Source organism: Phyllobates terribilis, unplaced genomic scaffold (genome assembly GCF_046119375.1).
Source record: "Phyllobates terribilis strain yellow unplaced genomic scaffold, ASM4611937v1 Scaffold_1__5_contigs__length_1240528914, whole genome shotgun sequence".
Taxonomy (NCBI): domain Eukaryota; kingdom Metazoa; phylum Chordata; class Amphibia; order Anura; family Dendrobatidae; genus Phyllobates; species Phyllobates terribilis.
In genome coordinates this window covers 497,007,042-497,034,375 of record NW_027362761.1, presented here as the reverse complement: position 1 = coordinate 497,034,375, position 27,334 = coordinate 497,007,042, and the positions used below count along the sequence as shown (strand labels likewise).

General features: G+C 44.7%; 1 protein-coding gene across 4 annotated transcripts in view; it reads left to right on the top strand.

The window, feature by feature from the left end:
- Positions 1–27,334, top strand: part of AP3B1 (adaptor related protein complex 3 subunit beta 1) — a 579,624-nt gene that overhangs the window by 117,830 nt on the left and 434,460 nt on the right. For all 4 annotated transcript variants that reach the window (XR_012320508.1, XR_012320502.1, XM_073680171.1 and 1 more), the window contains exon 15: positions 26,674–26,850. Coding sequence is in view for 2 of the 4 variants with exons in the window: in XM_073680171.1 (XP_073536272.1) it covers positions 26,674–26,850 (177 nt within the window). In the remaining 2 variants the exon portion in view is untranslated. The remainder of the gene's footprint in view (positions 1–26,673; positions 26,851–27,334) is intronic.

The following is a 27,334-nucleotide window of genomic DNA, read 5'->3' as shown; positions in this document are numbered from 1 at the left end:
GCTCTGCAAAGCTCCAAGAGATCTCAGGTGTTGGACCCGCATTGATCATTTTGATCCCTTATTGTATGGATAGAGGTTATCTTTACATTGTGGCAATACCCCTTTAAAATACAGTGCTGCTCACCATTATTGGCACCCCTTCATTTTTTTCATAGACTGTATAATATCTTCAGAAGTAAATGGAAATGTACCAAAGTTATATCCTCAGGATTTTTTAATTAGTGGTCCAAAGTAATACAACAATGAAACATTCTTTTTCAATTTCCATGTTGCAATTTCAAAGAAGAAACCGAATAAACAGCATGTGAAGCAATAAAGGCACCCCTAATTAATACTTGGTTGCACACACTTTGGTATTGCTGACAACCTCCAAACATTTTTTGCACTTCTTGCACTTCTCAGCTGAAATTTTCTCCCACTCTTCCTTTGCATTGTGTTCTAGCTCTTGAATGTTTGCAGGGTTCTTTTTTTTTTGTCACCCATGATGGCACAACGAGAGAGGGGATCCGCCCTTCAAGATAAAAAGGGTGGCGCCTCTCTCCGCCTCAGTGGTTTCCTGTCCTTGATGGGGGACCTTCCTTCTCGTCGGCGGCAACAGCAGCAAGTTCAGCTTACCTGGGCCGGGGCCGGTCGGTTGTGCCCAGGCACAGTCTCTACTGCGGACGGTCCTGTGGTTCCTGGAAGCGCCGTGGTGGGCGCCGACATGTGGTCTCCCCGCGTGCGGGCGGGGGGTTTGCGGCACCTGCCCAGCATGGTAGCCGGCAAACCCCGCGTCCCGGATGTGACGTCACGGAGCGCGACCGGAAGTGACTAAACCGGAAGTCGTGCCCCGATGACGCGCGCCGGGACCTCTGACCCCCAGATGTAATTTTCGGGGGAGGTACCAGAAGCTGCGGGGACGCCGGCCGGTGATCTCCCTGGCATAGTAAGAGTACTTAAGGGTAGATCACCGGCCAGGCTGGGGCGCAGTGCACCGTAATGGCCTCACAGCTGCCCTCCCCACCGCATCAGCAGCAAGAGCAGCAGTCCATGCTGCAGCTGCAGCAGCCCGAGGAGACGGAGCAGCCTCGGCGCCAGAAGAGCAGCCTCGGCGCCAGAAGAGCACCCTGGAGCAGTGTCCACCGCAGAGCAGGAGCAGTGGGCGTTTTGGGACTCGCAGCACCAGGGATTCAAGATCCAGCCTGCATAGCTCCTGCAGGATCGATGATTCCGCTGTCTCCCGAGGAGAAGTATCTTATACTGTCCTGCCTCCCGTTCCGGTACCCTGTCTTTATCTACTGGGTGGTGAGTGAGCTACATGAAAGTCAACGTATTAATGTAGACTTTTTTCTGTTTTGTCTCTCTCTCTCTCTCCCTTTCCTTCCTCCTTTATATGGTCCGTATGTCCCTAAAAAATGTACGGAGAAATCCAAGTACAGAGTATGTTCCCTGTGTGAACGAGGTCTGACTAAAGACTGTCCCAAAAGATTATGCCAGACATGTATTGAGGAAACAATTTCGGAGGGAACCCCGGATTTTTCTTCAAATCTAAAAGCCCTTATTAGGTCTGAGGTAGAAAAATCGTTTAAGTCGTTTTCCCAAGCATCCCAGGCCCATGGAGCAAAAACCCCTCCCACCCTTTCAGACTCTGAATCCGACGAGGGAATGCTGGATGACTCCACTGACTCTTCCTCTTCGGATAGTGAGGCAGGCACAGGTCATTATTTTCCCCTGTAAAGTGTGGATAGCTTAGTAAAAGCCATCAGGTCCACAATGGGGTTAGTTGACCAGAAGGCAAAAGAATCGGTACAGGATATTATGTTCAGCGCCTTGGATCGGAAAAAACAGAGTTTTCCTGATTAATGATAAGGTGCAGGGACTTATCAGGTAGGAGTGGGATAGGCCGGAGAAAAAGGATCCCGTTCCATCCTCCTTCAAAAGGAAATATCCCTTTAATGAGGAAGATACCGCTTCCTGGAATAAAGCCCCGAAGCTGGATCATGCGGTATCCAAAGCTTCTAGAAGATCTTCTCTCCCTTTTGAAGACACAGGGATGCTGAAGGATCCACTGGACCGAAAGGTAGATACCTTCATTAAGGGTACTTGGGAGTCATCAGCAGGGGCATTGAAACCAGCCATAGCAGCAACCTGTACCGCAAGATCCCTTATGGTTTGGTTAGACAGGTTAGAAGACCAGGTTAAGAACAATGAGTCACAGGATTCCATTCTGGCCTCTCTACCAGTATTGAAGGGAGCGGCGGCCTTCTTATCGGACGCCTCTGCGGATTCCGCCAGATTAGCAGCAAGATCTGCTGCCCTGTCTAATGCCGGCCGTAGAGCAGTCTGGCTGAAATGTTGCTCGGGGGACATACAAACGAAGGGAAAGCTATGTCCTCCTCCGTGTGAAGGAGATTTTCTTTTCGGTGCCTCTCTTGACTCAATTCTGGAGAAAGCAAGTGACAACAAAAAAGGATTTCCTAAATCTTCCTTCTCAACTTTTAAGCAGTCCTTACGGAGGAAGAAATTTGGCCGCAGAGGGACATCCACTGAACAATCTAGATGGGAGGATCATTGCAGGAAAGAGAAAGGGTTTTTGTTCGGCTGGCCCTTCCAGGATAGTCGCAAACCGCCAAAATGACACTCTATCCCAGGTAGGAGGGAGGCTCTCTCTCTTCCTTCCAGCCTGGGAAAGGATCTCTTCCAGCAAGTGGATCCTCAATTTAGTAAAATCAGGTTTAAAACTGGAATTTCTGAGGAACCCACCAGAGAAATTTATCCCGACTGCCTTAAGATCCTCTCTACCAGAACAGCGGGCACTGGAGGAGGAGATTTCAGGTCTCTTGCAAAAGAACGTCTTGCTGGAGGTATCACCACAAGAGGAAAGAGGAGGGTTCTATTCCCCCTTGTTCCTTATAAAGAAGCCGGACAATTCATACAGAGTCATCCTCAACTTGAAAGGCCTAAACAAATTCCTGAACATTCCATCATTCAAGATGGAAACAATAAAATCAACGATAAGCCTTCTATTTCCCGGCTGCTACATGGCAGTGTTGGACCTAAAGGATACGTATTACCATGTGCCAATCCATCACGACTTTCAAAAATACCTCAGAGTCGCCGTAACTGTACAGGGAGTTGTCAAGCACTTCCAGTACAGAGCTCTTCCCTTCGGCCTAGCCGTGGCGCCCCGCATATTCACAAAACTTATAGCGGAGCTTACGGCTCATCTCAGAGAGGAAAACAGATTGATCATTCTGTACCTGGACGACCTCCTAATAGTGGGCAAAACTTACGATCACTGCCTGGCCCAAGTGGATCAGGTGTGCACCATCTTAAAAAACTTAGGATGGTGTTTTAACCTAGAAAAATCAAAATTGATCCCGCATACAACTCAGATCTTTTTAGGCCTTACTCTGGATTCGGTTCGACAGGAATGCCGCCTGCCTGAGCAGAAAAGAGAAAATAAAAAATTTAGTCTCGACAGCCATAACAGACCCAGTAATGACTCTCAGGGGGGCCTTGTTTCTGTTGGGGTCCCTCGCCTCCTGCATTCCAGCAGTATGCTGGGCCCAATTTCATTCAAGAGAATTACAGTGGGATGTCCTAAAAAGAATGAAATCGTCCTCGGGGGACATCTGGAGGGCAGGTTAACACTCCCACAAAATGTAATTCAGTCACTGTATTAGTGGTTAGAGACAAACACGTTCCAGACAGGCGTCCCCTGGGTTCCCCAATTTACCAGAGTGATTACTACGGACGCCAGCCCCAGGGGGTGGGGGGTGCACCTAGACAACCGCCCAATACAGGGGACTTGGTCAGAGGAGGAGAGTCTGGAGTCTTCCAACATGTGGGAAATACGAGCAGTAGGGAAGGCACTAATCAGCTTCTTACCCCTTCTACGAGGACATCACATAAAAATTCTGTTCGACAACCAGGTCACGGTGGCATATGTAAACTACCAGGGGGAAACTCGCTCAAAATCACTAATGCAGATTGCTGGGAGGATATTTTCTCTAGTGTAAGGAAAAGTTCTCTCTTTAAAGGCCCTTCATATCAGAGGAGAGGACAACACGAAGGCAGACTTTCTAAGTCGCAGGCCATTATTGCAGGGAGAATGGACTCTGAATCACTCAGTCTTCTGCCAGCTAGTAGCTATGTGGGGGTCTCCAGAGGTCGACCTGTTTGCGACTCGTCAGAACAGCAAGTTAAAAAAGTTATGCTCACTGAATCCCACGGAAAACCTTTTAGTAGACGCCTTCCAGTGCAGATGGGATTTCAGTCTGGCCTATGCCTTTCCCCCAACGTGCCTAATTCCTGCAGTGTTGAGGAAGATCCGGGAGGATCAGGCTCGAGTGGTCCTCATAGCCCCCTTCTGGCCCAAGAGACCGTGGTTCTTTTGGCTAAGGAGCATGTCAGTCACGAACCCCTGGATTCTTCCAGAGATTCCCGACCTTCTTGCTCAAGGTCCCTATATTCCATCCTCAGGTGAAAGGATTGCACTTAGCAGCCTGGAACTTGAGAGGTCGTTGCTAGAGGGTCAGGGTTTCTCATCGAATCTAGTTACTACTCTTCTAGGTAGTAGGAAACCAATCACTACTAAAATTTACAGTAGAGTCTGGGAGAAGTTCTTGTCATCTCAGGGATTCTCCCTGGGGGGGTGGGGTTCCCATAACGGCCGTTTTGGAATTTCTTCAAAGAAGGCTGGAAAAAGGCCTAGCGGTTAGCACCTTAAAAGTCCAAATCTCTGCCTTAGGGGCCTTGTATAATTATAATCTGGCCGGTAACAAATGGATTTCCAGGTTTGTGAGGGCATGCAGTCCCCTATAATAAGGGTCCCTTCTTGGGATTTAAACTTAATGCTAAACGCGTTAACAGGTTCTCCCTTTGAGCCCCTTAGCTCAGGGTCCATAAAATTACTCACCCTAAAAACAATACTTCTGGTGGCCTTAACATTAGCACAGAGGGTTAGTGAGTTACAGGCTTTGTCGGCAGATACACCTTTTACCTTAGTGCTAGACGATAGGGTAGTTTTGAGACCAGACCCTGCTTTCCTTCCTAAGATTGTTTCTAAGTTTAATATGTCTCAGGAGATAGCCCTACCTTCCTTCTGTCCTGAACCAAAAAATAGCAAGGAGGAAAGATTTCATATCTTGGCTGTCAGGAGATGCCTTATACATTATTTAGCATCCACAAACTCATGGAGGAAGGATAGGGCTCTATTTGTCTCCTTCCAGGGCTCCTGAAAGGGATCAAAGGTCTCAAACGGCACTCTATCAAGGTGGATCCGGGAAGCCATCACGATGGCCTATACAGGATCAGGCAGAGATCCTCCTAACAATCTGAAGGCCCACTCTACACGGGGCATGGCTGCTTCCTGGGCAGAAAGATCGGACGTGCCCATTGAGCAAATATGTAAGGCGGCCACATGGTCATCTCCGTCCACTTTCTATAATCACTATAGACTTGACCTTTCTGCCTCCTCTGATCTCACATTTGGGAGAAGGGTTCTGCAGGCCGTGGTCCCTGCCTTACATGCCTAGTTCTCTGCAATTCTCTCTTTGTGCCGTCATGGGTGACAGAAAAACACGTATATTACTTACCGGTAATGTGTTTTTTCGGAACCCATGACGGCACCTTTACATTCCCTCCCTATCACTATGGTGTTCACCTTCCGGTTGGTGGGTGTTGAGTATTCACATGGGTGAAATTCTTTTATGGTTAATAAAATTATGTGCTCTAACCGGAGAGTCCTCTCATGCTCTGTAATCCACTGAAGCGGGGAGAGGCGCCGCCCTTTTTATCTTGAAGGTTTCCTGTACTTGAAGGGCGGATCCCCTCTCTCATTGTGCCGTCAAAGGTTCTGAAAAAACACATTACTGGTAAGTAATATACGTGTTACCAATGGCAGATTTCCGCTCACCCCAAAGATTTTCACTGGGATTGGGGTCAGGACTCATTGCTGGCCATTTTAAAACAGTCAATTTTTTTCTTTTTCAACCATTCCTGTGTACTTTTGGATGTGTGCTTTGGGTCATTGTCTTGCTGGAGGACCCATGATCTTCGACTCAAACCAGGTTTTCTTACAATGGGTAGGTAGGATTTTTCGCTCTAAAATCTCTTGATAATTCTGATTTCATGATTCCTGTGATATGCTCAAAGCCTCCAGTATCAGATGCAGCAAAACAAGCCACCACATTATGGATCCTCTACCATGCTTAGCTGTTGGTAGTGTCATTTTCCTTATAAGCTTCATTGCGCCGTCTGTAAGCAAACTGTTGCTTTGAATTGCAAAAAGCTCTATTTTTGTTACATCTGTCCACATTTTCCCAGAAGGATTGTGGTCTGTCAGGGTACTCTTTGCAAAGATCAGTCATTCCTTTTTATGTTTTTTCTTCAGCAATTATTATTATTTAATATCATAGTGCCATTTATTCCATGGCGCTTTCGGTTTTCCCTCCCACGAATGTTCTATTTAAAAAATCTGCTTCATTTGATTGATTTTTTCAGGAGATATTCCACATTATGTACTTAAACTTCATAGGTGCCAATAACGATGAGCAGGACTGTATATCTGAAACTTTTATTTCTGTCTTCTTTTCCACTCTTAGGCCACGGCCCCACTATCCGTATTTGGTCAGTATTTTTTCTCAGGAGTGGGAGCCAAAACCAGGTGAGGAACAATCAGAGAAAAGGTATAATAGAAACAAGTCACCAATTCTGCATTTATCACCCACTCCTGGTTTTGTCTCCCACTCCTGAGAAAAAATGCTAACGAATACTGGCCAAATACTGATAGTGGGGCCGTGGCCTTAATCTATGGTTTGCAGGGTGGTAGTGTGCTTCTTTTCCACTTGCTACGATATGCCAGCAAGTGCATGTGAAGAGCTTGATGTTTTTGTGCTTCACTGGGAATACTGCAAACTCTGAAAAATCTGAGTCTGCAAAACTCCACACGCATGCCGAAACACCCAGATAACAGTTCTGCAATGCAGTCTCTTCCATCTCCACCATAGAAATGTGCGATGTTCCGTTTTTGTGGATGGCTTGTTCCAGGCTGATTTACACTTGTGACATATCCATTACATTTTTATATTTACATTACTCCCTTTTGGTTAATGGGAATTAGTCCACATTTTCAATTTATTTATCAATTTCAATGGAAAATAACAGAAGAACGGCACAACACCAAGTTATGAGAATATGCTCCAGAATTATATCTATAAATATATGTTGGTGCATTATACAAACGTGTTGAAAGCTCCTCTTTATTCAAGAGTTTCTGATTTCCTTTTTACAATTTTTTTTTTCCATTGACATGTCCTAGAGATAAAGAAAGAACTGCGGTGCTTGCCTCAACACGATGCCTGTGTGGCTCTGCTGTCCGCTATCTGCGGGGAGCTGCTTATACTGCCCCTGGCCTACACTCAGCTGGGAGCTCAAGGGCACAGGACTCCACATGGCCGCATGATGCCACAGCTCCCTTTTTTCTTAACTTAGCGGGCCTCTAATGATCACACTTTCTAAAATGGGAAGAAACTTGCTTAGTCCAGTGAGTAATTCTCATGCCCCGTTGTTGGCAAAAACGAGGTAGATGATGCAATGTTTCAGCCCTAGCTATATATATGATAGAGAGATATATCTATCTCTCTATCATATATACAGGGCGGTCCAAAAGTAGGTGGGCAGAAAGTGTAATAAGGTTATGAAGGGGGGAGATTTATCAAACATGGTGTAAAGTGAAGCTGGCTCAGTTGCCCTTAGCAACCAATCAGATTCCACTTTTCATTCCTCACAGACTCTTTGGAAAATGAAAGGTGCAATCTGATTGGTTGCTAAGGGCAACTGAGCCAGTTTCACAGATCTAGTTTTCACAGATAGATCTCCCCCAAATCTGTTTTCTTTTCGGATAATTCAGATAACACATAATGGCAAATAATTTAAATACAGATCAAAGAAAATGGATTTTAACAGAGTATTGGAAACTCAAAATGCTGAAACCGGTAGAGCAAATTGGGTTGAAACATTTGGTACTCAAGCCCCAAAGAGACAAACCATTTACCGCATTTGTGACAAATTCAATGCCACTGGCTCAATCCTTAATGCTCCAAAAACTGGTCGACCCAAAACAGTCTGTACAGAGGATAATAAACAACTTGTTCAGAGTGCAAAAAAGTCCACCAGAAGAGCCTCTTTGGAATTGGGAATTTCACGAGCGTCTATCATGCGAATCGTGAAATCTATTGGGTGGAAAGCTTATCGACCACGTCTAATTCATGGTTTATTGGAGGATGATCCAGACAGGAGGCTGCAATTTAGTGTTTGATAAATCTCCCCCTTCATAACCTTATTACACTTTCTGTCCACCTACTTGGTATATCTATATCTCTATCATATATACACTGCTTAAAAAAAATAAAGGGAACACTTAAACAACAGAATATAACTCCAAGTGAATCAAACTTCTGTGAAATCATACTGTCCACTTAGGAAGCAACACTGATTGACAATCAACTTCACATGCTGTTCTGCAAATGGAATAGACAATAGATGGAAATTATTGGCAATTATCAAGACACCCTCAATAAAGGTGGGGACCACAGACCACATCTCAGTACCAATGTTTTCTGGCTGATGTTTTGGTCACTTTTGAATGTTGGTTGTGCTTTCACACTCGTGGTAGCATGAGATGGACTCTACAACCCACAGAAGCTGCTCAGGTAGTGCAGCTCATCCAGGATGGCACATCAATGCGAGCTGTGGCAAGAAGGTTTGCTGCGTCTGTCAGCGCAGTGTCCAGAGGCTGAAGGCGCTACCAGGAGACGTGGAGGGGGCTGTAGGCGAGCAACAACCCAGCAGCAGGACTGCTACCTCCGCCTTTGTGCAAGGAGAAATAGGAGGAGCACTGCTAGAGCCCTGCAAAATTACCTCCAGCAGACCACAAATGTGCATGTGTCTGCACAAATGGTTAGAAACCAACTCCATGAGGGTGATATGAGGGCCCGACGTCCACAGATGGGGGTTGTGCTCACAGCCCAACACCATGCAGGACGCTTGGCATTTGCCGCAGAACGCCAGGATTGGTAAAGTCGCCACTGGCGCCCTGTGCTCTTCACAGATGAAAGCAGGTTCACACTGAGCACATGTGACAGACGTGACGGAGTCTGGAGACGCCGTGGAGAGAAATCTGCTGCCTGCAACATCCTTCAGCATGACCGGTTTGGCAGTGGGTCAGTAATGGTGTGGGGTGGCATTTCTTTGGAGGGCCGCACAGCCTTCCATGTGCTCACCAGAGGTAGCCTGACTGCCATTAGGTACCGAGACGAGATCCTCAGACCCCTTGTGAGACCATATGCTGGTGTGGTTGGCCTTGGGTTCCTCCTAATGCAGGACAATGCCAGACCTCATGTGGCTGGAGTGTGTCAGCAGTTCCTGCAAGATGAAGGCATTGAAGCTATGGACTGGCCCGCCCATTCCCCAAACCTGAATCCGATTGAGCACATCTTGGGACATCATGTCTCGCTCCATCCACCAATGTCACGTTGCACCACAGACTGTCCAGGAGCTGGCGGATGCTTTAATCCAGGTCTGGGAGGAGATCCCACAGGAGACCATCCGCAACCTCATCAGGAGCATGCCCAGGCGTTGTAGGGAGGTCATATAGGCACGTGGAGGCCACACACAATACTGAGCCTCATTTTGACTTGTTTTAAGGACATTCCATCAAAGTTGGATCTGCCTGTAGTGTGTTTTTCCACTTTAATTTTGGGGGTGACTCCAAATCCAGGCCTACATTCGTTAGTAAATTTGATTTCCATTGTTGATTTTTGTGAGATTTTGTTGTCAGCCCATATATATCATATATATACACTACCGTTCAAAAGTTTGGGGTCATTTAGAAATTTCATTATTTTTGAAAGAAAAGCACATTTTTTTTCAATGAAGCGAACATTAAATGAATCAGAAATACACTCTATACATTGTTAATGTGGTAAATGACTATTCTAGCTGCAAACGTCTTGTTTTTATTGCAATATCTACATAGACCCATTTCCAATAACCACCACTCCAGTGTTTTAATGGTACATTGTGTTTGCTAACTGTGTAAGAAGGCTAATGGATATTTAGAAAACCATAGAAAACCCTTGCACAAGTATGTTAGCCCAGCTGAAAATAGTTTGATTTGAGAAGCTATAAAATTGACCTTCCTTTGAGCTAGTTGAGAATCTGGAGCATTACATTTGTTTGTTCTATGAAACTCTCAAAATGGCCAGAAAAAGAGAACTTTCATGTCAAGCTTGACAGTCTATTCTTGTTCTTAGAAATGAAGGCTAAACCATGCGAGAAATTGCCAAGAAACTGAAGATTTTCTACAACGGTGTGTACTACTCCCTTCAGAGGAGAGCACAAACAGGCTCTAACCAGAGTAGAAAGAGAAGTGGGAGGCCCCGCTGCACAACTGAGCAACAAGACAAGTACATTAGAGTCTCTAGTTTGAGAAATCGACGCCTCACAGCTCCTCAACTGGCAGCTTCATTAAATAGTACACGCAAAACGCCAGTGTCAACGTCTACAGTGAAGAGGCGACTCTAGGATGCTGGTCTTCAGGGCAAAGTGGCAAAGAAAAAGCCTTATCTGAGACTGGCTAATAAAAGGAAAAGATTAATATGGGCAAAAGAACACAGACATTGGACAGAGGAAGATTGGAAAAAAGTTTTATGGACAGATGAATCAAAGTTTGAGGTGTTTGGATCACAAGGAAGAACATTTGTGAGACGCAGAACAACTGAAAAGATGCTGGAAGAGTGGCTGACACCATCTGTCAAGCATGGTGGAGGTAATGTGATGGTCTGTGGTTGCTTTGGTGCTGGTAAAGTGGGAGATTTGTACAAGTTAAATGGGATTTTGAATAAGGAAGGCTATCACTCCATTTTGCAACGCCATGCCATACCCTGTGGATGGCGCTTGATTGGAGCCAATTTCATCCTGCAACAGGATAATGACCCAAAGCACACCGCCAAATTATGCATGAACTATTTAGGGAAGAAGCAGGTAGCTGGTATTCTATCTGTAATGGAGTGGCCAGCGCAGTCACCAGATCTCAACCCCGTTGAGCTGTTGTGGAAGCAGCTTGACCGTATGGTACGCAAAAAGTGCCCCTCAAGCCAATCCAACTTGTGGAAGGGGCTTCAGGAGGCATGGGGGGAAATTTCTCAAGATTACCTCAGCAAATGAGCAGCTAGAATGCCAAAGGTCTGCAATGCTGTAAATGCTGCAAAGGAGCATTCTGTGACGAAAGCAAAGTTTGAAGGAGAAAATTATTCTTTCAAATAAAAATCATTATTTCTAACCTTGTCAATGTCTGGACTATATTTTCTATTCATTTTGCAACTCATTTGATAAATAAAAGTATGAGTTTTCATGGAAAACACAAAATTGTCTGGGTGACTCCAAACTTTTGAACGGTTATATATGTATGATATATTTTCACATAATTATGATCCGCATAGAACAGACTCGTTTTTATATTTCACCATGCTATTTTAAGGATGAAATAACGGCTACGTTTTACCCCTACTATTCCCTGGTATCTTGGAATTTTGGATTTTCACATTTTCTGAAATGTCAGATCTTTGTGAAAATGCTGGCTGGCTTTTCCAATGATGATTGAGATGTTGTAGAAATGGGATTGAATGGTGATGTATTCATTTATTTTTGTGTATAAAAAATGTAATTGAAAGGAACTTTTGTAGAGCTTTATTTTCAGGTTGGCATTTAATAAATAAATAAAAAAATTGTATTTTTTTTTTGCACCTGCACAATAATTTGTGGGGTTGGGCGGTGAATGATTTGGTATGTCTAGATTATAAAATATTTTATGCTTTCATAATTTTTGGAAATTCTGTGTTCGGCGAGGACGAAACAGCATGCCCAGCTGTGCTGTCCTCTCCCCTTTTCCCCCGCTCATTGCCAGCCTCCGGTCTTAGACAAGTCACAATTTTCTGTGACCAGTCTCCCCTCCACAGGCACCTTATTGCCCCGTCTGATCAGAAGGAGACTCTAAGCCCCTGATAACGTTGCGGGGGCCAGTCCTTTGATTTTGCAATGTCATTAGAAGCTTACTACGCATGCACCACCCATTGTGATGGGATGAGCTGAGGCTAAGACTGCTCTTGCACAGTGGAGACGGGTCACCGAGAGAAGTGAGACCTGTCAATCAAAGACCAGAGGGCAGCCAGGAATAGAGAGAAAGCGCTGCAGAGCTGGAAGTGCAATGCCCGCCCCGCTGCACATGTGATTAAAACTTCAAGGATGGATTTCTCTGAAACAAAATTCTACAAGTAAGGTATGAATGTGATAAGCATCGAAGGGGCTTAACAATCATGCCTTTAGTTAGTGAGCAAATATTTTTCTGACATGTCCTCTTTTAAAACTGTGAAATATTATGGAGATACTCCTTGAATTTATCTGATGGTGATTCGGATGTCCCATTGGTTTGTCAACATTTTTTTTCCAAGGTTCTTGGTCTAGATTAAAAGCACATTTGGGCATTACTTTCAGGTAAAAAGAAAAACCGTGCCTATAAGTTACATCCATGTAACATTGCCTACCCATGCTCCATGGATGTATATCTCAAGCATAGTTGTCTGCTTTGCAGTGCGGTTGGCACAAGTCTAGTGGGCACGGTTTTGCCATATGACTGATTGGATTACATGGGTCTGTTACATGTATTTAATAGAAGCATTACCTTAAGTAAAGCAGCGGCTCTGGTACCCAAACAACGTGTTTGCTGAAGGGTACAGGCAATAATCCATGACATGGACGCAGCGTCTTTTACCTTCACGCTTCATATACTTTGTTGTCCGTTGAGTGATAGTACCGTACAGCGGCGCACTTATTAACCGGAGCAATTATAAGCCTCATCTGCAATTAATGCTTACACACGTGTAAACATTTCAAGCTTTGCCAGGCTTTATTCTAGCTGAGAAATTATTTCATTATAACTCTTTAGTTTTCAAAGTTTTAATTATATGACGGTTTAATAAAGTGGGAGGTATTATTTCTAAAAAATAAATAAATAAACATAAAATTCCGATGTAGACTTGACTTCCCGAACACATTATTCATGTTAGATTAGTTATTAAGATGAGTCTAAATTATAATTTCCCAAATATTGCCACAGCAGCAAATGGCTCATTAAATGCAGACTTTGTGATGAATAGCTTTCTTGTTTGAATTAAAAAAAAAAAAATATCAGAGCAATGAAAATGAGCAGTGTTTATACTTCGCTAAGGACATTATAGGCTATTAAACGTTAAGTTTTTTTAAGATATTTAAGATATTTCTAGTTTTCCATGACTTTGCGGATGTTTGCAATTTTTTTTATATTAGTTTCCATATTCCATGTATTTTGCTATAAAGTCCCGGGACCGCGAGTGCTAGCACAGGAGGAGAGTATAGGTTTTTTTTATTTTATCGGGCCGAACATTTAGATTGAAAAAGGGTTGTCCTAGTAGTGGACAACCCCTTTAAGTTTTCTTTTTTTTTTCTTTTTTGTTTATAGTCCGATAAATCATTCGAGATATGGGTTTACTAAGTGCATCCAATATGCTTTTTTTTTTTTATAAAAAATTTATCTTCACAAGGGGGCAATCCACTGGGATTCTCGGGGCATGTATTTAGGCTGCTCTGCATATTGAACCGCCCACGAGCCACTCCCCCAGAGTGGAGACCATGAAAATTGCCATATTGGGCACGCTAAATACAAAAGGCCCATATATCTGGAACCACATTGCCCGATTTTAACCCCTTCACAATCGATGATGTATATTTAGGTCATCGGCCGTGTCCCTGCCTTTGATGCAGGCTCGCATCCTGAGCCCACATCTTTCCCCGCACTTGATGGTTGATTTAATCAGCCATCCAGTGCCTCTAACAGCCGCAGGTGGATCTGACTGGCTGTTAACCTTTGAAATGCCGCTGTCTGACAATTACTGATAGCGGGATTTAACACGTGCAGACAGGAAACGCATCATTGATCCTGCCCATTGGTGTGACCGTCACGTGATCGAAGGGTTGTTATGACAGCCGGGGATCTGCTGAAGAGCCTTGTGCCTGTCATTACGATCCTCCTGTGAACACCGGCCTGTGGCGTCATGGAAGATTGTGATTTTTTGCTGTGCTGAAGCCCTGCTATGTATAGCACAGGCGATTTGGACGATCGCAGCTTCAAGTCTCCTAAGGGGACTATTACATACAGGAAAAAGTAAGTTTTAAAAAAATTTAAACAAGTCCAAGTTTTTTTTAAAAAATACACATTTGGTAGCGCCGCTTTCAGGAATGTCTGATCGATGAAAATATAAAATAAATTAATTGGATCGGTAACGAGAAAAAAGAAAAATCAAAACACCAGAATTACGTTTTTTGGTTGCAGCATCATTTCAATAAAAGGCGATTAAAATATCGTACCTGCCCCAAAATGGTATCAGCTTAGGGCGCAAAAAATAAACCCTCATACAGCTCTAGATCTTGGAAAATGAGAACGTTGCATGTCTCATAAAATGGCGACAAAAGCGAAATTTTTTTGGACAAATTTCTGAATTTTTTTTACACCACTTATATATATATATATATATATATATATACACACTGCTCAAAAAATTAAAGGGAACACTCAAATAACACATCCTAGATCTGAATGAATGAAATATTCTCATTGAATACTTTGTTCTGTACAAAGTTGAATGTACTGACAACAAAATCACACAAAAATCATCAATGGAAATCAAATTTGTTAACCAATGGAGGCCTGGATTTGGAGTCACCCCCAAAATTAAAATGGAAAAACACATTACAGGCTGATCCAACTTTGATGTAATGTCCTTAAAACAAGTCAGAATGAGGCTCAGTATTGTGTGTGGCCTCCACGTGCCTGTATGACCTCCCTACAACGCCTGGGCATGCTCCTGATGAGGTTGCGGATGGTCTCCTGTGGGATCTCCTCCCAGACCTGGACTAAAGCATCCGCCAACTCCTGGACAGTCTGTGGTGCAACGTGACGTTGGTGGATGGAGCGAGACATGATGTCCCAGATGTGCTCAATCGGATTCAGGTCTGGGGAACGGGCGGGCCAGTCCATAGCTTCAATGCCTTCATCTTGCAGGAACTGCTGACACACTCCAGCCACATGAGGTCTGGCATTGTCCTACATTAGGAGGAACCGAGGGACAGCCGCACCAGCATAAGGTCTCACAAGGGGTCTGAGGATCTCATCTCTGTACCTAATGGCAGTCAGGCTACCTCTGGCGAGGACATGGAGGGCTGTGCGGCCCTCCAAAGAAATGCCACCCCACACCATTACTGACCCCCTGCCAAACTGGTCATGCTGAAGGATGTTGCAGGCAGCAGATCACTCTCCACGGCATCTCCAGACTCTGTCACATGTGCTCAGTGTGAACCTGCTTTCATCTGTGAAGAGCACAGGGCGCCCGTGGCGAATTTGCCAATCCTGGTGTTCTGTAGCAAATGCCAAGTGTCCTGCACCATGTTGGGCTGTGAGCACAACCCCCATCTGCGGACGTCTGGCCCTCATACCACCCTCATGGAGTTGGTTTTTAACCGTTTGTGCAGACACATGCACATTTGTGGCCTGCTGGAGGTCATTTTGCAGTGCTCCTCCTGTTCCTCCTTGCACAAAGGCAGAGGTAGCAGTCCTTCTGCTGGGTTGTTGCCCTCCTACGGCCCCCGCCACGTCTCCTTGTGTACTGGCCTGTCTCCTGGTAGCACCTCCAGCCTCTGGACACTACGCTGACAGACACAACAAACCTTCTTGCCGCAGCCCGCATTGATGTGCCATACTGGATGAGCTGCACTACCTGAGCAACTTCTGTGGGTTGTAGAGTCCGTCTCATGCTACCATGAGTGTGAAAGCACAACCAACATTCAAAAGTCACCAAAACATCAGCCAGAAAGCATTGGTATTGAGATGTGGTCTGTGGTCTCCACCTGCAGAACCACTCCTTTATTGAGGGTGTCTTGATAATTGCCAATAATTTCCATGTATTGTCTATTCCATTTACAGAACAGCATGTGAAATTGATTGTCAATCAGTGTTGCTTCCTAAGTGGACAGTTTGATTTCACAGAAGTTTGATGTACTTGGAGTTATATTCTGTTGTTTAAGTGTTCCCTTTATTTTTTTGAGCAGTGTATGAAAAAAACCCTATACGTATTTGGTATATGCGTACTCTTACCGACCTGGGGAATCATATTGCCAGGTCAATGTTACCATTTATTGAACATGGTAAATGAGAAGCCAAAAAGGACACTGTGGAATTGCACTTTTTTCAATACGCCTTCCACGACCGCATTGGAGGATGTTGTCGACGACCTATTGGGGGACAGGAACATAGAGAATTTAAAAGCCGCCCCCCCACCGTCAATCCCCAGTGTTTTCCTGTCCCCCTTGGGGCATGGAGAGATCCTGCAGTGCTTTCGGGCCGGCAGAGCCGGGCTGTGTTTATCATACTTGCCGGGCAGTGGTCGGTCGGGGTGCTCCCTCCATGTGGCTCCCATTGGGACCAACCTGGCTTCTGTGCGGGGCATCGTTCATGCCGGAGGCCGTTCCAGCTCTCCGTCATCTCCTCTTTCCTGGCGGCCTGGGCGCACTCGCGCACCGGAAGTGACGTCGCCGCGGGCTCTGCCGCTTCCGGCATGTGCGTTCCACGCTGAGACGCGTGGGGTAGAGCGCTCGGAGCCGACTGGCGGCTCGGACGCGCGCGCAGCGGAGGTGACGTCACCGTGGGTCCTACCGCTTCCAGTCTGCGCGTTCCACGCTGGAACGCAGAATGTTTGACCACGTCCAGGACCATCAAGGCCCATATCAACCTCTGATTGTCCCTTAAGTGACCGGAAAGGGGAGGGGACTGAGGTCCCTTGCTGGGAGGCACGTTTTTTTTATTTAAAACCCTCCTGAAGACGCCAAAAGGTAAGGCTATTCCCACCATGGAAGGTGACAGATCCAATATCCCTGCATCTGCAGAGCCCAGCACGCCCGCGGCTACAGTGAGTAGTACATGGGTAGTCACTATGGGGTTATCTCAGCCTTCTTTTCTAGATGACACTAGATCTCCCCTCCTCCTAGTTACATGTGTTCCTTTCTATTCCCCTTTCTTAAGAAGACAAGGCCCCCGCTTCTAAGGAGGATAAAGACCAGCCCCGTAGATGTGGTCTCTGTACAAAAAAACTGTCCTCATCCTATAAGAAGAAGTTGTGCCAGCCATGTACGGATAAAATAATTAGAGAAGAAAACCCCTCACTGATCGAGGAGCTCAGATCACTTGTTAAACAGGGGATGTTTAGACAGGAGGTCCAAGCTTCTTTTGCTGCCCTGCCTGTCTACTCCTCCTCCAGGCCCTCTCCCCCTAAGAAGAGAAAGATTCAAGAGTTAGATTCAGATGTGGTCTCTATGGACGCTAGTAGCTCAGCCTCTCGTGATTTTGAGGAAATAGCATCCGTAGGGCCTGCCAAAAAAGTAGAAACTGGAAGATATTATTTTTCCTCGGACAACTTAGAGGAATTACTGGACGCAGTTAGAGGCACTATGGGGCTGGAGGAAGTTGAAGTTCCCTGTTCTGTTCAGGATGAGATGTTTAGGGGCCTTAGATCAAAAAACAGACTGGTTTTCCAGTCCATGAAGTAATTAGAGATCTCATCCGACAAGAATGGGAATCCCCGGAGATTCGTCTCACCACCCCTTCGGAATTAAAACATAGATTTCCGCTAGAGGGTGAAGGATTTGAGTGGGAAGTCCCTAAGGTGGACATCCAGGTGGCTAGGGTAGTGAGGAAATCTTCACTTCCCTTTTGAGGACTCATCCCAATTGAAGGATCCATTGGACCGAAAAATGGAAAGCTTCTTAAAAAATCATGGGAAACCTCCTCTGCCTCTCTCAAAGTCAATATTTCCTCGGATTGTGTGGCCAGATCCCTCTTCAAATGGCTGACCCAACTAGAGGAACATCTGTCTCAGGGCACGTCCAGGGCAGACCTGCTAGACTCCATCCCTCTCCTTCGAAAAGCCACAGGTTTCTTATTGGACGCCTCGGCTGAGGCAGTCCGGATTGCGGCCAGAGCAGCTGTCCTATCCAATACTGCTCGCTGTGTACTATGGCTCAAATTATGGAGTGGAGATGTCACCTCTAAAGTTAAGCTCTGTTCCATTCCATTCCAAGGAAAATATGTATTCGGCCCAGCCCTGGATGAAATCCTGGAAAAAGGCCTCGAACAGAAAGAAAACAATTCCCGAACAGAAACAGGCTAAGAAACGTTCCTTTCGGCCTTCCCAGAGTCACCCCTCACAGTATAGAGGAAAGGGAAAATCTGGGCGCTGGAGCTATACTAAAGGCGGCAAGGGCCGCAACATCCTTGTACCCCAGCAACAACACCAGCAGCAGGACAAGCAATGACTTGGTCCATGTGTGGGGGCATGTCCCGAATTTCTTTCCCAGTGGCGGGCAATATCTTCCTGCCAGTGGATCCTCAATACCATCGAGGAGGGTCTTCTGTTGGAATTCGAGAGTATCCCCCCTCAGATCCTAAGGGTCACGTCCCTTCCTTCTCGGGGGGGGGGGCTCAGGAACTCCTATCAGTCTGTCTAAAAAACCTTCTGAATTCGGGAGTGGTGTCTCTTGTCCCCGCTGGCCGGGAGGGGATGGGTCACTACTCAAAAATATTCCTAATACGGAAACCATCAGGGACCCTACGCATCATAATCAACCTGAAGTCCCTAAACCATCACATCAAATACAGACGATTCAAGATGGAGTCTATAAAATCAACTATTCCCCTAATAGGGAAAGACTTTGTCATGGCGACCATAGACTTAAAAGATGCATACTACCATGTGCCGATTTATCCGTCCCACAGGAAGTTCCTACGATTTGCAGTCCTCAGGGATAACATAACAGTACACTACCAGTACAGTGTACTGCCTTTCGGCATCTCTTCAGTACCCTGGGTGTTTATGAAGATTATGGCAGAAGTCATTGCACTCATGCAAAAACAGGGCGTCTGCATAATTCCATACTTGGACGACATGTTGGTTGTCGCTCCTTCAGTGGTGACTCTCAATCTTCACGTCTCTATAACCTTAAAAACCCCTCGCTCATTAGGTTGGGTTCCAAACCTAAAAAAGTCGGAACTCCTCCCTTCATCAAGGAGGAAATTCCTTGGTATCTTGCTGGACTCCCAACAAACAGATGTCCTTTCTACCATTGGACCATCAAACAGCTCTCAGATCCAAAATCTCAAATTTCAGACACCAGGAGAATCCGACATTGAGAGCGACAATGTCTGTATTGGGGTCTATGACAACCTGTTTCCAGTCGGTGTTGTGGGCCCAGGCCCACTCAAGGCTTCTCCAGGATCATATCCTAAGATCCTGAAACAGACAACGGGACTCGCTAAACAAACGGTCCAGGACCCCCGGTCGGATAAAAGCTTCTCTTTCTTGGTGGCTAAGCTCCCGAAATCTTCAGAGGGGGATTTCTTGGACCCAGGACCCTCTAATTACAGTGACTACCGATGCCAGTATACGAGGCTGGGGAGCTATGGTGGCCCAGATTCCCTTTCAAGGCAGATGGAGTCCCGAGATCAGTGCCAGATCCTCCAACTTCAGGGAGCCAAAGGCAGTAGAAAAAAACGCTCAGAGCGACAGTCAACCTAATCCAGGGTTCTCACATCAAGATTCTCTTGGACAACGTGACTAAGGTTGCCTTCCTTTGTCATCAAGGAAGTACGAAGGCACACAGCCTAAAACAGATTGCATAGAAATAAGTTGATCACACTCTCTGGAATTTGCTTTTTTGGTGTAAATTTATTCACACAGGAAAAGAAAATATAATGGTGACAATAAATGGCGACAGTAAGACGTTTCGGCCACCCAAGCCTTATACATTAAGTCGCTATTGTATCTGGTTAAGATAATGGGACAAAGGAAGACACCAGAGTATACAGGTGGAGAGTCCAAGTTGAAGCTTCACATTGGTACAAGGGTTCATCTGCCCTTGGAGAGCTGTGGATCCTGCGTCATGGACGTCTCATAGGTGGGGTGGGGTATACACCCTCCGCAGCCACCACACGTGGGAACCCCACCTATGAGACGTCCAAGATGCAGGATCCACAGCTCTCCACGGGCTGATGAACCCTTGTACCAATGTGAAGCTTCAAATTGGACTCTCCACCTGTATACTCTGGTGTCTTCCTTTGTCCCATTATCTTAACCAGATACAATAGCGACTTAATGAATAAGGCCTGGGTGGCCGAAACGTCTTACTGTCGCCATTTATTGTCACTATTGTATATTCTTTTCCTGTGTGAATAAATTTACACCAAAAAAGCAAATTCCAGAGAGTGTGCGATCAACTTATTTCTATGCAATTTACGGACACTACCAGTCCATTGCATCTGCACCTTGATTATACTAGACAGTGTGCACACTAATTTTCTACCTAAAACAGATTGCAGGCCGAATATTTTTCTGGGCAGAACAACATCTCCTATCACGTTCAGCAATTCACCTGAAAGGCTCAAACAACGTTCAAGCAGACTTTCTAAGCAGGAAAGATATCCAGCCAGGAGAATGGAGCTTGAATCCTCAAATTTCCAGTCGCTGGTAGCAAAATGGGGTCTCCCCGAGGTAGATCTCTTCGCCAGTCGGTTAAACGCAAAACTTCCCCTCTTCTTTTCATTGGACAGGCGAGACAATGGCAATAATTTGGACGCACTAGTCAATCCCTGGCATTTCAAGCTGGTCTATGCTTTTCCTCCAATTCCACGGATAGCAAGAACCATCCAGAAAGTCAGATTAGAGAGAGTGGCAACAATTCTGGTGGCCCATCTGTGGCCCAAAAGGCCTTGGTTCGGGGCCATCACAGAACTTTGCCTAGAGGGTCCGGTGATACTACCACAGGTCAGCAACCTTCTCTCTCAAGGCCCCCTGTTCCATCCCAATCCTCCGTGGCTAAACCTGGCAGCCTGGTTACTGAAGCCGAGATCTAAAGATCCAAAGGTCTCTCGGAAGAAGTTATAAAAACTCTTCAACAGAGTAGGAAGCCAGTAACCAATGCTATATACGGCAAAAATATGGAAAAAATTCCTATCATGGTACGCCCCGGATATTCCTGATACCTCACATCCCAACATTGCTCGGATCCTTGAATTTCTACAGAGTGCATTGGAGTTGGGTCTCAAACCCAGCACTCTTAAGGTGCAGATTTCAGCCCTAAGTTCCATATTCGACCAAGATTTGGCCTCTCATAGGTCGATCAAGAGATTCCTAACTTCAGCACTCAGACTTCACCCAAGAATTCTGTCTCCGGTCCCATCCTGGGATCTAAATGTGGTGCTCAAGGGTTTAACACTCTCTGACTTTGAGCCTCTATCCTCTAGCACAATACAGACTCTCTCTCATAAGACTGCCTTCTTAGTGGCCATCACTTCAGCACGGAGAGTAGGGGAACTTCAGGCCCTTTCCATCAGAGAATCTTACATGAATATGACCGAAGATAGAATCACGCTTCGCCTGGACCCTTCTTTTCTCCCAAAAGTAGTTACGGATTTACATCGTTCCCAGGAAGTCATCCTTCCCTCCTTCTGCCAAAAACCTTCCAATTCAAAGGAATCCGAGTTCCACCTCCTAGATGTCCGCAGAGTTGTCCTTTATTATCTTCAACAAACTGAGTCTTGGAGATTGGATGGGAACCTATTTATACAACACTCAGGGCAGAACCGAGGAAGGAAGGCAGCTAAGTCCACTATAGCAAACTGGATCAAAAAGGCAATTGGGGAAGCCTATAACAACCAACAGGTGAATCCACCGATTGCCTTAAAGGCTCATTCTACCAGATCCACATCAACTTCATGGGCCGAAAGAGCGGGCGCTTCTACAGAGCAGATTTACAGGGCTGCTACATGGTCTTCCCTTCATACACTTTCCAAACATTATAGATTAGACTTATCATCCACTAGGGATTTAGCCTTTGGTAGGAAAGTCCTACAAGCTATTGTCCCTCCCTAATATAATATCATTGGTATTCCTCCAATGCTGTCGTGGAAGGCGTGTTGAGAAAATAGAATAAGTCCTTACCGGTAATTCAGTTTCCAGAAGCCTTCCACGACAGCACGAATTTCCCTCCCTATGGATTCCATATAACTGTCAGGTAACCATTTTTCCAGGTGATCTTGGTAAACTCTGGGGATTGACGGTGGGGAGGGGCCTTTAAACTCTCTGTTCCTGTCCCCCAATAGGGCGTGGACAACATCCGCCAATGCTGTCGTGGAAGGCTTCAAGAAACCGAATTACTGGTAAGGACTAATTCTATTTTTTTGCAGTTTCACCATATTTGGAATTTTTTTTCCCCCATTTTGCAGAACATTATGTAGCAAAATGAATGATGTCATTCAAAAGTACAACTCGTCCAGCAAAAAACAAGCCCCCTTACAGCTATATGGCTGGAAAATAAAAAAAAAAACGTTATGGCTCTTTAAAGAAGAGGAAAAAACGAAAATCGTTGGGGGGGGGGGGTAAAGGAGTTAAAAAGATGATTACTGAGGGAAGCAGTGGGTGTAAACAAAGAGCAAAAACTGGTCACTTTTGACCTGGTGACAGGTCCTCTTTAATGGTCATCTCTCCAAGCTTTGTGGTCAGTTGAGGTCATGCACCAAAACACGTTTATTGGACTTTGCAGTTCTTATAAATCTGTACAATGTCCCACGTCAGTGATTGGTGTAGCTCAGAGAGGCCGCGCAGTTAAGCACATGAATCACCTGTGGTTTCCGCGGTCTCTCATGCTTGTTGGACACTTGATAAAAGTTTGCAGACGTTTTGTTCATCGGGCTTTCTGCGCTGGAGCAAGCCTTGGCGCTGTGCGTACGTCTGTTTATATCCCAGCTATTTACTCTAATTTACTGATGCTCATTCTTCTTTTAAAATGGATTGAATGGAGGCGAGCGGGGCTTTTAGTGGCAGCCGTTCTGGTGTAAAGGGAAGCTTGTGAGACCGGCATTGTTCCTTAAGTGGCTCCCTTTGCAATACATCATTTGTACAATTTCCTTTTTATATTCGCTTCTGTGACTACTTGTGAATGCGCAGTTGTGCGTCCTGGCTTCGGTTAATATAGACGCGGTAACAAGACTGCAAATACTGTTGATGCTTCCGAGTTAAGGAAGTGCACTTAACTGCTGGTTAAATGCTTGTGCTGCACACGAGACCCCCGCCGGCTCTCGGTGTATGGCCACATTAAGCCAGGTAGTAATGGAAGCAATGGACCCTTGTTTTTTAATTTTTCTTTTAACCTAAACCTTGAACATTGACGAGCCAGGAGTGGACTTACTCTGCTCTTATTGCCGGCTAAACTCAACTTAAACAGGAAATAAGTGCATCTTTCTAAGGGTATTATGTGTTCAATATAAGTACCTTAAAGATGTCTCATAGATTTTCCTTCTAGGGTACGACAGGTTGCGGATACTTGTCCTATTTGTGGTTATAGAAATCTTCCCATTTTGGATATAATGTATTGAATATTTTTTTATTTATATGAAGTAAACTTTTGTAATGTTATGAATTAAAGTGAACATGATACATTCATACCCGGCAGTGTCTTTCAAAGGGGTTTTCCAGCACCTCTCACTTTGACGATGTTAGATGCTTCCAGCTTGGGGGTCTGTCGGTCACTTACCAAGCTTTCTTGCATAGTTATCAGATATTGTGCACCTGTTCTATTAATTGGAATATGCAGCATGCACGAGCCTGCCAGTTACTGACAAGTGGCTGATAGAGGCCACTTCAGTAGGGGATAACTTGCTTGCAGATGCGGAAATGAGACATTTGATTAACTTATTTAAAGTGAATATCCAACTTTTAAAACAATATTTTTTAATGGGGTCAGCATTGAATGAATAATTTCATAGAATACACTCCTCAACATTGAAATTGCAGCACCAAGAAGTATAAGATGAGGAATTATGGAACTCATAGGATGGATAACATGTTAATGATATGCAAATGATGAAAACTGGGAAACACAACGTTTTTGAAACGTCTCTATTCATTCAGTATTGAGTGCAGAAATCCCTACATTTACATGACTTGGCTGCTATCAGTGAGGTTATTTAGGCCACTTTCACATTCAGTATTTGGTCAGTATTTTACATCAGTTACATCAGTTTTTCTCTGATTGTTCGTGTCCTGCTTTTGACTGAGATACTGAAATAAAAACTCACCTAAGGCTATGTTCACACTAGCTGATTCTTCAGCGTTTTTTTTCTGCAGTAAAACTTGGTCTTTTGGCAGGAAAGAAGCTGCATCAAAAACGTATTTTTTATGATCCCAAAGTTCAGCTTTGCTTCCACCACAGAAGCATGAACACAGGTCACCAATGCAAGACATATGTGAAGCCATATTAACCAGCAATTCAAGTGAAACAGTGGCGGGGTGTAAATTGGTCAGGAACACTGGCAGTGCATTGAGTTTGTAGGACACTATTTATTTTCACACTATGGTCTGCTATTAAGTTGCTCAGAGATTGAACAATACCTGTGGCCCACGGAAGTGTGAAATTGAACAATCTCACACCTAGTTCAACCAATGTTTACATTGTACACATCACTAATTTCATTCAACTGTCCTAACCCAAACTGCCATCTCAGGTGACCAAGACAAGATGGTAAAATCACAAAAATAAATGAGTTTCACATACTGGTCTACTTGCGTTTTTTCACTAAAAGCGCAACAAAACCTGATAGTGATGTTCAGATTAGGCATTTTTTCACCAAATTCTCTATTGTGCAAAAAAGCACAAAATAATGATGAGACAAAAACCAATGTGTGTGCATAAGATTTCTGAAATCTCATAGACTTTGATGGTGCTGTAAAATGCAGCTGAAGATTTGCATAAATAAACGCGTAAAAAAAAAAAGCTGAAAAAACGCCCAGTGTGAACATGGCCAAATAGTGAACGTGTGCATGTGGCCTAATAGTTGTCTGAGGAATGTTCTGTCACGCTGAAGGCACTTAAAGACACAAATCCTCAACATCTGCTGTTGGCAGCTCCATTTGGAATTGTTGACCAATTTCTTCCCAGATGTGCTCAATGGGAGACAAGTCTGCAGGCCATGGTAGCACGTTTAGGCCAGATAGGCTACTTACCGTAGCACAAGCCTGGAATTGTTGTGAGGAAAAACAGCTCCTGGAACGCTTTGGAGGTCTCACCACCAAATCAATGTAATCTTCGTTTACCTGGAATGAAGACTACAAGGGTCCAGCTGCCGTATATTATATCCCTCACCATAATCCCGGGAGTAGAACTTGCGTGAAGTTCTCTCATGAAGGCCTGTTAATGGCATTACCCACATGGTCTCCAGACCAATCTCTGGCTATGATTGCATATTAAGACAAAAGTGAGACTTTTTGCTGAAAAAGGTAAACCTCCATTGCAGTTTTACTCTGCACCATGGTGGCCTTTGAGGGTGGTGACGTGAGGTCAATGGAACACCTGTAGCTTTGAAGTCTGGTTCATAGGCTAATGACGTGCACAACCTTCTGATGGTTTGTGTGGACACAGTTTGATACATTAGGCTTGGAATGTGAGCTCCCTAGTAAAGTCCAGGTTGAAAAAAGTGTGCACTATAAACTATGTCCTGCAATATCATTGTTTATTTGTGGCAAGATGTCTTTTTAAAGAGGTTGTTCACTACTTGGACAACTCCTTCGGAATCCCTAGATTTCCCCTCAGTAAAATAACACCTCTATACTCAACTCCAGTGCCAGTGCTGCTCCAGCGGTGTCTGCACTGTGTCTCCCGGGGACTGTGTAACATTATGTCACACGATCCCTGTGGGCAGTCCGCGCTGGGTTCACTTTACCGATCTTAGGACAAATCGCATAAATCCAGAAGAAATGAAAGCAGCAGTGCACACTTCCTCCAGATGTATGTGATACGTCCAAAGAAGGGGAGGGTGAAGCCAGCGTTGATTGGCTGCAGGGATTACATGACATAAGTGTCATGCAGTCCCCAGGAGAGCAATTGCCGACACCGCTGGAATGGCGCCGTCACCGGAGAGGAGTATGAGTTGTAGTATTTTCCTGGGGGCTTGCATTTGGATGGATTGAGAAGGGGTTATCAAAGTAGTGGATAACTCCTTTAAGTAGGATGGGTTCTGTATAAGAAGAATTGAACCCACGCAGAGTTTAGCACTACGTGGTTTTAAGCAATGTGCACTCACAAAGCGACGTACAGTACATGTTGAAAGAACATAGATGTTCTTGTGTTAAGTAACTTTAGAGCCACACTTTCTTATTTTACTGCATTTTATCTGACAGAGCTTTAAAATGGACAAGTCACCAGAATTTCTCCATAGTGTGGCCTCAGGCTTCTGGTCTGCAGTGTCAGTCATTTCTCAGTGTACAAGTAATTCAATAAAAGGTTCACACACAGGTTTTTGCAGGAAACGTGTCTTAGTGGACCATAGGGTTTTTACGAACAACTAATATAATATGAGTAATCTAAATATTTGTCAAACCAACCCCCGTAACTGCAACTTGATCTGTGCATATTTTTTTGCATTGATTTCTATGGACAGCAAAACTGTGACTATCTAAAGTTATCCTTTTATTTGACTGTATTATTTTTTTCCTCTAGGTTCCCATGGCAAGGGCCAGCATTCTATGGCTTATTGGAGAATATTGCGAGCGAGTGCCGAAAATTGCTCCTGATGTGCTGAGGAAGACTGCAAAGAGCTTCACTAACGAGGACGACCTTGTCAAGTTGCAGATATTAAACCTTGCAGCAAAGCTGTACTTAACCAATTCCAAGCAAGTAAGGCTATGGCAATGCAAAGAGGACATGAGCAACTCTTATGTCAGGCTGTGAACTGTTACTGTTCTTAATATGGGATTGAAGGAATTATATAGTATTTCTGGGAAGATATGTCACTCAGTAGTGAGGGAAGTGGAGACAACCTCCATATACGCTGCTAATTGTCTTCCTCATGATCCCTCAGATTTCTGTAAATTTAGATTCAACTAAAAAATCTCTTCATAGAGTTATTACAGAAAACCAACGATGGATGCCCTTTACCAGCCAGGGCTATTAAAATATAGGAGAAGACAAATGTGGCCAGTTCTTTATAACTGCCCTTGCCCTTGTCATAAAGGCATTGACCACGATTCATCATTTATGTTTTTTCTTTTGTAATGTGGTAGGAGTTGCCATTTTTACACCAAATTTATGAATTTGGTGAAAGTAAAAAAAAAAAAAAAAAAAAAAAAAAAAAAAGACTTTCTCCCTGTCCTGAACTGTT